Source organism: Hibiscus syriacus, unplaced genomic scaffold (assembly GCF_006381635.1).
Source record: "Hibiscus syriacus cultivar Baekdansim isolate YM2019G1 unplaced genomic scaffold, ASM638163v2 tig00116968_pilon, whole genome shotgun sequence".
Taxonomy (NCBI): Eukaryota; Viridiplantae; Streptophyta; class Magnoliopsida; order Malvales; family Malvaceae; genus Hibiscus; species Hibiscus syriacus.
Window position 1 is genome coordinate 363,923 of NW_024063492.1, and position 13,175 is coordinate 377,097.

The 13,175-nt window shown below is 33.4% G+C and overlaps 1 protein-coding gene across 2 annotated transcripts; it reads right to left on the reverse strand.

Moving 5' to 3' along the window:
* Positions 1-8,473: 8,473 nt before the first annotated feature.
* LOC120191436 (probable WRKY transcription factor 7) lies at positions 8,474-10,262 on the reverse strand. Of its 2 annotated transcripts, XM_039194384.1 has the most exons (4): positions 10,028-10,262; positions 9,334-9,943; positions 9,093-9,218; positions 8,474-8,751 (listed from the first exon to the last, which is right to left on the reverse strand). In XM_039194384.1, the coding sequence occupies exons 1-4, from the start codon at positions 10,128-10,130 to the stop codon at positions 8,589-8,591; spliced, it is 1,002 nt and encodes a 333-aa protein (XP_039050315.1). In that variant the 5' UTR covers positions 10,131-10,262; the 3' UTR covers positions 8,474-8,588. The 2 variants fall into 2 exon arrangements, with proteins under 2 accessions (XP_039050315.1, XP_039050314.1); XM_039194383.1 differs by having other exon boundaries at positions 8,478-8,751; positions 9,334-10,255.
* Positions 10,263-13,175: the final 2,913 nt, after the last annotated feature.

Here is a 13,175-nt window from a genome sequence, read left to right on the forward strand (position 1 = left end):
TAATATTTATAATAATATAATATTATATTTTTAATATTATATAAAATAATTAATTATATTATAATAATATAAGATATTATATTTTTATTTTAATAATATATAATAAATTTTTTATATATTTAATAATGAATAATATTATTTATATATTTCAATATATTTTAGTAAAGATATTTAAATATACTAATATTTTTAAAATATAATATAGCACTATTACTTTAATAAATAATTAATATAATTTATAATATTTTATTTCACTAAAATATACCAATACTAATATTTTTATTAATAAAATTATAAAAATAATATTTAATAATAAATAAATTATTTAATATTTTAAAATAATAATATTAATTTTATGATAAATAATATTACTTATTATATTTAATATTTGTAATAAATAATTTTAAAAAAACTCTTCAACTAGTGGAAAAAATGTTTAAATAACATCTTCCAAACATCATAAAACGTTTTCCAGATGTTTTCCAGAAATGTAATTCATTTTCCTGAAATGTAATTCATTTTCCAGAATTCAAATTTCAGTAATTCAAATTCCAGTAATTCAATTCCAGTAAGGGTCTGTTTGTTTCCCGTAATTGGAATTACGGAATTGGTTTTCCCTGAATTCCCGTGTTTGTTTCACGTAATTCGTTTTCCGGAAAATGTTTTCCCGTGTTTGTTTCACGTAATTCGTTTTTCCGGAAAACGTTTTCCCGTGTTTGTTTCACGTAATTCGTTTTCCGGAATGTAATTCATTTTCCTAGTAACAGAATTTCCTTTGTGTTTTCTGTAAAATGACTTACGGATTCATTTTCCGTAAGTCATTTTCCGAACTTTTCACTTCAAAGCAAAAATACTCAAAATAATTTATTTTATGAATTTAATATTAATAAAATATTTTAATATCATTTTCATCAAAATATTAATTATTAAAATATTTAAAATATATTTATTAATATTATAATAATAATATATATTTTTAATATTATATAAAATAATCAATTATATTATAATAATATAAGATATTATATTTTTATTTTAATAATATATAATAATTTTTTTATATTTAATAATGAATAATATTATTTATATATTTCAATAATATTTTAGTAAAGATATTAAAATATACTAATAATATTTTTAAAATATATATAGTACTATTACTTTAATAAATAATAATATAATTTATAAAATTTATTTCACTAAAATATACCGAAAAAATGTTTAAATAACATCTTTCAAACATCAAAAACGTTTTCCAGATGTTTTCCAGAAATGTAATTCATTTTCCAGAAATGTAATTCATTTTACAGAAATGTAATTCATTTTCCAGAATTCAAATTCCAGTAATTCATTTTCCAGTAATTCAAATTTCAGTAATTCAAATTCCAGTAATTCATTTTCTGGAAAACCAATTACAGCTAAACAAACAAACCCTAATTCAAATTCCAATAATTCATTTTCCGAAAAACCAATTATATGCAAACAAACCTACCCTAAAATTACGTATCCTTATCAAGAGAGACCAAAATGGGAGACGCTCAACAGTGTTGAAGTACAACTTAATTTTAGGTTCGGTCACCACATCGTGATGTTAGGATTTGTGAGTTCCAAATTCATAATATTTCAGTCTACCAACTTTTTTTCTGGTTATCTATAACTTGATGGGATCAATGTAGAAGAATAGGGTTTAAAGTTCATGTGAACATTGTACCTTAGCTGCAACGTCTCTTTTGTTGACGCATTACACTTGGGTTTGAGACTGCTACCTTCGGGGTTAAGAAATCGTTTACGTAAAAGTGATTGCTTAGCGGAAAGAAATCAAGCTCCTCGGTTTGCATTCCACCACTTTACCCCTTTTTGTATTTTCTTGGTTTCAAAGTAATGTTTTGTCTTTGAGATCAATCTTTTCCCACTTGTCTCTTTCGTACTATTCATTAAAAAATACATTGATTGACCAAATTTCTGAACTTGTCTGCAATATCATAATCCAACCTAGATTTCTATTGCGTAGCTCAGATTTATGCCGATTTTGCTGGCTAAATTACACCGTTTGTTTTTAATTTTACCTTTCTAACATTATTTGACTAATATTTCCAAAACTAGCACCTTTTCTGTTGAGTTGGCAAAGGCGCATCCCCGGGGACGCGCCTTCCATTAAATGTCATAAATGCCCTCATCCGTTTTTCCTAACTACCCCTCCTCCTCCCCTATATAAACCCCCTCAACCCTCACTCATTCTTCACACCAAAATCATCTTCTCCTCTCTTATATAACTCAAATTCTCCAACTATTTGAGTTTTAAATTTGTTATTAGTGGAAAGAAATTTATTTTTATGTTAGTATTTTTTTAAATAGTTATTATTTTTTATATTAATATATTTATATAAATATTATTTTTTTTATTAAAATAATATTTATATAATTATTATTTATTTAGAATTATTAATTTTTTTTGCTAATTATATTGTTTTGTCTACAGTTATAATGGAAAACGAAATGCTGTTGCGATTGGATATTGATCATATCTCCAGACATTTTAGCGATATGATAATATTTTTTATAATTAATGTTAATATTTAAATTTATTTTTATTTTAAAGTTATTATGAATTATATTAATTTTATTTTTTATAATATATATTATTAGGATGCTGATCGTATTTTAGAAACTTTTATTAAAAATCCACGTATACTGACACCGGAACGTATTTTGCCATATTTGGCTTCTGCTGGGTTCGGGTATATTGCAACAATTATAGGCGGTTGCAAACTCGAACATGTCCTAATTTCTGCACTGATTGAGAGGTGGAGGCCCGAGACACACACTTTTCACCTTCCATGTGGAGAGGCAACAATTACATTGGAGGACGTCTCTATGCATCTGGGGCTTCCCGTCGACGGAAATATGATGTGTGGTATAGCGGATGGTGATTGGCAATCAATGTGCATTGATTATCTTGGAGCTGCTCCGCCAGAGTTTAATGGAGGTAGAATAGCTTTATCTTGGTTGAAAGCTAATTTTGAGGTTTTAAATGAAAATGCTTCAGAGGATCAAGCAAAAGCATGTGCTCGGGCATATATTCTACGAATAATTGGAGGAATATTGATGCCCGACAAATCTCGCAACCAGGTGCATGTATGTGGTTGCGGCATCTGATCGATTTTGATGAAGCTGGAAGATATAGTTGGGGTGCTGCAGTTTTGGCATTTCTCTTTAGAGAAATGTGTCGGGCGACGAATTATAAGAAAACTGCTATCGGTGGATGTCGTCTGCTTCTACAATCATGGGCGTGGTTCCGCATGCCTTTCTTATGCCCGATCGTGAATGAACCATACGTATTCCCCTTATTGTTGAGGTAATTTTCGAACTAAATTTTGATTTAAATATTTTCAATTAAATAGGGTGATATTTAGTTTATATTATATTTCATAGGTGGTCGATGAAAAGAAAGGACCATAAAAGTATACCTACTGGGTTAGAGGAAATTCGTTTACTTATTGATACGAAAGTTGGGTATGAGGTATGTTTTTAAATTTGTTTAATTATTAATATTTTAATTTAAAATGTTAGATATAATTAGAATATTTTATTTATTTGAATTGTATATTTATATTTCAGTTTCAGTGGATACCTTATGCGAGCGATGAAGTGAAAGCTTGCATCCCACCCCACCTTAGTGGTCATTAGAGGTATGGATATCGGTTATACCTCTTATATGTTATGCTATTATTGAGTGGCATCCAGTTGATCGCGTGCTCCGTCAGTATGGTTGTACGCAATATATTCCTGGAGCTCCTAGAAATTTAGACGACGTGCATAACATAGATAGACGGGGAAAGAAAGATGTTAACTGGGTGGTGAGACACAGAGATTGGATTGCGCTTTGGGAGAACCGATATACACTGTTGGCCCCTCGACAATATTACGCTGAAACTGGTCATATGGTTACGGATAACTATATGGACTGGTTTAATGAAAATGGGAAGCCGTTTCTACTTTCGGCGGAAGCACGAGGGGTTAACATTCCTAGGCGCCAAGAAAGACGTCAACCGTCTCAATATCATCGTCCCCCGACGCGTGGACGGAGAGAAGGCGCTACCGGTTCTGCATCAGTCCCACCACAACATCCTTATTCGTCGATGTCGCAGGGGTACATGCCCAGCCCTCCACTTCATATGCCAAGCCCACCAGTTTATATGCCATCTCCGCAGGGTTACATTCCGAGCCCGCAGGGTTACATTCCTAGCCCGCCAGGTTACATGCCTAGCCCGCCAGGTTACATGCCTAGCCCGCAGGGTTTTATACCATATGGAGGTGCATATACGACTATGTTTAATGATACAGCATATGGTTCATATGCATCTTATTTGGCTGGTGGTGCTTCTCCGCAGACACCTCAATCTTCATCTGGATCACATACATCGATGCCAAGTTTCCACAGTTTCCACAGTTCCCGGGAGCGGTGGGATTGTTACTAGCACTCCTCCAGGGTCGTTATTTTATACAGGCCCTTCAGCCCCTTCAGCGTCATCTACACCAAATGAAGAAAATGCTGCTGATGATGATAGTGAAGATGAGGAGACTGAAGAACAAGTTCCACGAAGAAATCCTCCACGAAATAGGCAACCACCGCCATGTGGAACTCATTCGAGAAGACGACATCGGTGATCCAGTTATATTTAATGTTATTTAAATAATTAAATTTCAGAATTTTATGTAATTTGGTTATGTTATTTAAATGTTTCATGGTTGTTACATACATATTTTTTAATGTTATTTTTTATTCACATTTAACATTAAATGTTTGATAAATGTTTTTAAAATACAAATTATATTATTCGAAATTTAAAATAAAAATAATATTATTCAAATTTAAATTTAAAATATAAATTATAGTATTCGAAATTTAACATTAAATTTCAACTTAATATTCCAATTGTATTCGAAATTAAAAGTTATATTCCAATTATAGTTCACAATACTTAAATTGAAATTAAATTTATCCATACATATGATTTTATCATTAACATATATATTAAAACGTATACATTAAAATCAACTTATGTTGAGTTCATCGATCGACGGAATCAGCCAAGAGGGGGGTGAATTGGCAATTTATTCAATGTCACATTTCAATGCTCATTCCATACAATTTCAATGTCACAATCAACTTATCACTTCACATTTATTCAATTTATCCATAACATTTTATCTAATTTATTCAAACTTCACATAACGTTTTAATTTAAGTTATTCTTAACTTGTTGAACTTTCAAAAGAAGTTAAATTTAAGTTATTCAACTGATATATCTAGTGTCCCCGAGGGACATGAATGACATAATAGGGCAATGATAACATATTCTCTGACGAAATAATGGAAGGCGCGCCCCCGGGAACGCGCCTTCATGTGAATAGTGAAATAATAGGTACTGATATATCTAGTGTCCCCGAGGACATGAGTGACATAATAGGGCAATGATAACATATTCTCTGACGAAATAATGGAAGGCGCGCCCCCGGGAACGCGCCTTCATGTGAATAGTGAAATAATAGGTACTGATATATCTAGTGTCCCCGAGGGACATGAGTGACATAATAGGGCAATGATAACATATTCTCTGACGAAATAATGGAAGGCGCGCCCCCGGGAACGCGCCTTCATGTGAATAGTGAAATAATAGGTACTGATATATCTAGTGTCCCCGAGGGACATGAGTGACATAATAGGGCAATGATAACATATTCTCTGACGAAATAATGGAAGGCGCGCCCCCGGGAACGCGCCTTCATGTGAATAGTGAAATAATAGGTACTGATATATCTAGTGTCCCCGAGGGACATGAGTGACATAATAGGGCAATGATAACATATTCTCTGACGAAATAATGGAAGGCGCGCCCCCGGAACGCGCCTTCATGTGAATAGTGAAATAATAGGTACTGATATATCTAGTGTCCCCGAGGGACATGAATGACATAATAGGGCAATGATAACATATTCTCTGACGAAATAATGGAAGGCGCGCCCCGGGAACGCGCCTTCATGTGAATAGTGAAATAATAGGTACTGATATATCTAGTGTCCCCGAGGGACATGAGTGACATAATAGGGCAATGATAACATATTCTCTGACGAAATAATGGAAGGCGCGCCCCCGGGAACGCGCCTTCATGTGAATAGTGAAATAATAGGTACTGATATATCTAGTGTCCCCGAGGGACATGAATGACATAATAGGGCAATGATAACATATTCTCTGACGAAATAATGGAAGGCGCGCCCCCGGGAACGCGCCTTCATGTGAATAGTGAACCGATTATAGACACTATTATATGCAACGTATTATAAACTTTCAAAACAAACTTCAGTTCACAATCTTTCAAATTCTCAACTTCAGTTCATATGAATTTGAGTTTCCGCCCATAGGAAACGAAAGAGACCCAAATGAGATTCAAACTTGGCTTACAATTGTACCAGATCCATTACTATTGAGGGACTCAGGTCGTCCAAAATCTACTAGAATACATTGTGATATGGATATTCGGGAGAAGTCAACAGAACAAAAACGATGTGGACATTGTAGAAACATCGGGCACAATAGAAAAAAATGTCCAGCTCTGTTATCATCATATAACCGTTAACTCTTATGTAATTAATATTGTATTTAAATGAATGTTTTTATTTCTAATAATTTAATGTTATTGCATTTATATAATTTGTCAATGTATGTACACCTAAATAATTTTTTTTAACTTTTAAATACATAAATATATTTAATATATTTATTTAATATAATAATTAATATTATTAGTTATAATTTTTTTTAAAATATAATAATAGTTCCACCTTCTAAGTAGAGAAAAATATTAAATTAAACAAATTAAAAGTTATTAAAAAATTTATGTATACGATGACACATTTCATGTTCTGATTGGATGATTAAATTTATTAACTTATGCATCAATATTTTCGTTAAATATTGATATGAGATGACTAGATTGATAACATTTAAATAATTAACTGATAAAATTAATAGATCGATAATCAAAATAAAAAATACTCGAAACTTGATAATTCTTACATTATAATCGAAACATTTTACATAATATATTATTAATTTATAATAATAATAAAAATAAACTATTTATTATAAAACAAAATGCTGAGTTGGCAAAGGCGCGTCCCCGGTGACGCGCCTTCCACACGTGGCATCCAACTCAGCGAAAAACACGGGTAAAGCGCGCCCCCGAAATGCGCCTTTGCCAACTTAGCAGAAAGGGTGCTACTTCTGAAAATATTGGTCAAACAATGTCAGAAAAGTAAAATTAAAAGCAAACGGTATCAGATAATTTAACCGATTTTGCTTTGTATGTCAGAGTTCAGAGTTGAATTTCCTGACAAACTGATGTACTGTCAAAAGTTTTAAAGGTTGAACAACTCTACTTTGAGTGTTTATAATTAACCCTTCACCATAAAAATACCTGACAGTTTAACCGTTCAATTATAATGGCAAACCTAAGCCTCAAGAATTAGATATTTTTAACCCATCTTTTTGGCTTTTAGTCTGGCAGGTGTGAACACAATTTCCACACGCTTTTGTTGCTGGTAAGTGGAGATTTTCACCAGGAAACGAAGAGAGAGAGGGAATAACAGGAAGGTTGACTTAAAACCAGACCTACCAAAAAAGAAGAAAGAGCAGTCTGGAAGTTGTAATTAAAACCAGACCTCCTTGCGAATACTTTTCTTTTGTGTGGGGTGGGGGGTGGGAACACTCAAATTTCAAATGCAATAAAGAAGAGCAGAATTTTGACCTAATTAGTAGAAGTTTTGTGAAGCAAAGTCTAACCCTATCATGTAATAAAAAAGAAAAGTTATTCTGAGCACTCCTAATCTTTAGAACTTGGAAAAGCAAAGAATATAGACACTAGATGTTGAAATTTGATAGAAAAAAAGATGGGTGCGGGGGGGACAATAATCAACATGCCAGATCAGCTAGTTTGACTTACTATTATTCTCCAGGCTGAAAAAATGGAGCCATATATCCCCCCCCCCAAAAAAATATAGATTCGATACCACAATCAAATCTGACCCTAAAATCCCATGATCGAAACTTGTCTACAAACTCACAGAAATGGGAGTCGGGAACATTCACAAGCTGACATAAGAGCCAACCGCACCATTTATTGTTTCTTCATCAAACCACACTCAACCTTCATATACAAGATATTGGAAGATTCTTTATTTGTTCATTGACTACAACGCCCATTTGCCTTCAAATTTTAAAAACAATGCTTCGGAATTCAGAGCTTTTGGAGCAAATTAAAGTGATAGCATCCCTCAGCAAGATCCACCATATTGTATATACGAGATGAACAAAAATGTTGGTAATCCAGTATAAAAACTTTAATAAGTAATAGATGAAAAGCACCCACCACATCCACAATCCCCTACTCTTTTAGCCTCTTTTTTTTCTTAACAGCTGACTATGAACAACGCTACAGCTAGCCTGATTTTTTAAGATTTCCCTTGGCAGAGTCGGGTTCCATTTAGTAAATATTTGAAGGGCCTTCCGATGGACGGTGGTAGGACTAAGATGACTCCAGGACCAAAGCTGCTTGGGAGTCTGAGACGTTCCGGCTATGATTGTGATCTCCTTCATAGGTTACAATCAGCATCATTGGGTCGTCTAGAGCTCGCTCTACATGTTTCCTTGCAGGGCAGCCTCTTACACTGCTACACTTGTAATAGCCCCTGAAATTGCCCAAACAAACGGGTAAGGGGAAACTCGGGTCTGAGTTAAGTGGACTCACAGGCCTACCTAATCGAATTAACTCAGTAGGCAATTTAATGTACAATTCCGAAAAGTCAAATGATATTTAAATGGCCACCCACAAATGACAGTTGCAGTTGAAAACAAAATTCGTTTAATGCAAACTTGAATTATTGTTTGGAGGCTTTTGGTCAAAACCACAGACAGGTGAAGTAACAGATAAATAGCCCACGATAAGAACAAGGGAACTTGAATGGTAAAAAAATTAAAAGTAAAGAAAAGATCTCTTTTCGATTGATCAAAACGGCAAAAAATTGCAGACCTTGGATGAGGAGAACCCTTGATTGGTTTCTGGCCATACTTTCTCCAGGAATAATCATCAGGAGGAATATCGGCCATCTTGTTGCTAATAGCCGGAACTCTAATTACTCTCTTCACTCTTGATTTTCTACATAGAAAAAAAACTAATCAGTGAGTTAATACCCGAAAAGCTGAATCGATTAAATCATCCAAATTAATCGATACGAACAACTTGTATGTATAACTAAGAAGGAAAAAACAACCTTTTCTTGGAGCAGTGGCAACGGCCAGAGGATGAGCCACACTTGAGAGCAGCATCGTCCATGGAATTGCACTTCCTTTTCAAAGATGAGGATAAAGGAGGTTTACCAGACGAATGGACATGGGAAGGACTGGCGAATTTGAAGCCAGAAGATAAGGATGGATGCATGCTATTATCAGTATCCCCTGTCAATGAAGACATAAAAGAATTCCCAGCAGACAAAGGAGGCGGAGATGAGGAAGTGATGGTACTGGGCGCTTCGTTTATCTCCAAAAGACCAGTCTTTGGCACCAAAACAGATCTGCTTTTACTCTGGTGGTGATTGTTAGGTAAATGGGGCAATCTACGGCTTGGGGTTGAACAGAAAGGCTTAAAAGCAGACACCTGATCTTTGGCTACTTGAAGAGAAGAATTCCCCAATTCTTGAATCTTCTGCAGAGTTTGCCGTGCATCTTGTTGCTGGTTTTTCCGCTCTTGTTCGAGAGGACTAAGAGGAGCACGTCTAAATCGAGCATGGCCGGTCCTGGGTCGACCAAGTAAGGATATAACCTTCTTGAAGGAATTAACAGTCTTATCTGTAACAGCTTGGAGTTCCATAGCTGGCTCTGAACCTGGAGAAGGAGAAGTTTTAGAAGAAACATCTTGATTGAAAAGTTGTTGAGTTTTAGACATCAATCTGATCAATTCCTCAACACCTTGGATCCCAGCAGTCGCAGCCTCTTTCAAAGCAGTTTCCTCCATTTTCCCTGCGAAACTATTGCCAGCACCACCGTACCCCATCATCAATTCCACGGCCATCTCTGTTGATCCAAGAAGAAACAGAAAAATCCCAAGTCCCCCCACTACTCCCCACAATTTCGATAAACTCGAAGTAGACGCAGTTTTATAGATAGAGAAAATAGAAAATACTTGACATGGAAGAAGAGGGAAACTGAATTGAAATAACGGTGAGAAAGAAAATAAAAAGAGAACTCAAAAAGCAAACAAAGAACGTGAAAGATGATTATGAAAAAAAAAGAGGAAGGAGAACCGAACGGATTCGAGTCAAACTGATGCCCTCTCTGGTTGGGTCACTGACCTGTCTTCTGTTACATACTACCCGTCAACCTCCATATCCAATCACCAAACCCCACGTGTTCGTAAAACTTGTCATCACATTGACCAAGTTGTCTTAAAAATGGGGTCCACTCCAAACGGGTTAAACCGGCTTGGAAGACCGTGCCATAATGATACAAAAGAAAAAGAGCCGGGGAGAGCAATAGGTCAAAAGGTGGCGATTAGCCGTTGGATCAAAGACTCGGTAAAATCGTGGGTTGGAGACAGTGAGGATAGTTGACCTATGGTAGTTTATTTTAAAATAAAGAAAGAAAAAGACAGGTGGGTGGGACCCAGTAGGAACGTCACCACCCTCTTTTACCGGATACCGGAAGCGGCGCCAAACTCTCGTCCTACGAGTACGCCGGTAGATGAATCGAACGCACATAAACGGATGTATGTTATGTTCGTTCATTTAATAAATAAACGAACACGAACATAAACGAACAATTTTTTTTTGTTTAAGTTTGTTCATTAAGGAATATAGCTTGTTCATTTTCGTTCATTTAAATGATAAACGAACATAAACAAACGTAAACGAACATAAACAAACAACACAAACACAAAAAATAAACTTATTCGAACACAACAAAAGAATATAAAAAAAATAAACAACAAGAACAACAATTTAAAATTCATTAGTATAACCTGTAACTTTAAAGTTAATTTGTTCAAATACGATAAAGACATACATAAATCATAAATAAACTATATGAACATAATAAAGTTTTAAAGTTAATTTGTTCAACAAAACAATTTTCTTTAAATCCAAACAACTTGAATAATCTTCGTAACATATTCAACTTGTCCTCTGTTCAAACATAAATGAATATAAACGAACGAGCATAACCCTTTATTCGTGTTCGTTCATTTAATTAAACGAACACAAAATCTTATTCTTATTCTTATTCATTCATTTAATTAATAAATGAACATAAACGAATTTCTTACAACACAGTTCATAAACAATTTCCTGAACACTAATTTCATTTACAGCCCACAAGTCTCATCGGATTCTTATTCTTTCTTCGATAATATCAGTATTTAGTGGCATTGGATTGGATTGGATTGCTCTATTTGGTGTGATCTTGTCCCGTTGAATTTATGATCACATCTTGAAAACCTACGGACTGATAAGTTGTTTTTTTCTAATTTATGAGTATAATTTTTTTTATTTTTTTATAATATTAAATTTTGAAATCTTATTTTCATTTTAATTTACTCTATAAATAAATAAATATGTTATGGCTATAAAATTAATATATAAATAAATACTTATATATAACTCCTCGAAATCTTAAAATTAAAATTTGTTATACATTTAAATGTGTTTAAATTTAGTTTTTATTTATGATAATAATAATATCAATTGAATTAAAATTTTAAAATATAATTAATTTTTACTTAAATAATTTTAATAATAATGATCATTTAAGAATTAGTGTTTTTTTACTTGTTTCTCATTTTAAATTGTCAATATTACTTGATTGGATTATAGAAAAACTATAAAACTTAAGTAAATGGTAGTTTTTTCAATAATGATAATAAAACTAAAGTGGAGAAATTTTATGGAAAATGATGCTACTAATGAAAGCTTATAAAATGGTAGAATGTGTTCCTCACAAATGTTTATTGTATTAAACTACATAATAAAATCATTTTAAAAAAAACTACATAGAAAATAACATTGTTTCTTTAATATTTTATACCTTCATTTTCAACCATCACATCTAGTAAAGGAATTTTAAAATCCATGCAATACATATGGGCTGATTTTTTATAATAATGCAGTCGAAAAAAAATTTGTTCGAATATGATGCTCTCGAAATTATTTCTTCAAATAAGGTGATTGTTACAATATACCCCAAATACGCATTGCAGTCCATAGGACTCTAATATAAATTTGGAGGAGACACATGGAGTGTAATGTGTCTCCCATATTTTTTTTCTTATTTCAATTTTTATTTAAGTTTTAATCATTATATAAAAATGGGGAAGGCTAAAATTGGGGGTGGGGAGGGGGAGAGACACGTTGTGGTCCGGGGGAGGGGGAGTCGCATGGAGTTCTATGTGACCTTAGTGAGACGTGGGGAGTCTAATGCAACTTCGATGTGTACTGTAGCATTCACCCTATTCGAACAAATAATCTCTAGGGTACCCTATTCAAACAAACTTTTTTAGACTGTGGAATTGTAAAAAATCAGTCATACATATGTTTAAAAATAGCACTGCATAAACCTATAGAGTGAACTCAATAATTAAAGGAAGTTTTTTTTCTTTAGGTTTTGGGTTTGCATAACTACGTTTACAAGGGCGTGTTTTTTTATGTTGATCATTAACCATCAATATTTCTTGTTTTTACTTTAATTTGTTATTTCGCAATTTTACCTTTTTTGTTTCTAATAATTATGCTTTTATGACACACTTTCGTTTGTCTTTTGTTTGGGTTATCGTCGATCGTCTCACCAAGTTTGCTCACTTCATTTCGATTCAGACTAATTAAACTATGGATAGATTAGCTTGGTTGTATTTTTTTAGATTGTTCGTCTTCATAAGTTCCTTTTTTTCATTATTTCTGATTGACATCTAAAGTTTATGTCATGATTTTAGAAAGCTTTTCATGAGGCTCTATGTATCCAATTGAATTTCAGTAAGGTTCATCACTTGTAGTCTGATGGACAACCTGAGTGGGTTATTCAAATTTTGAAAGATATGTCGATATGATGTGTTATAGATTCATGAGGCAGT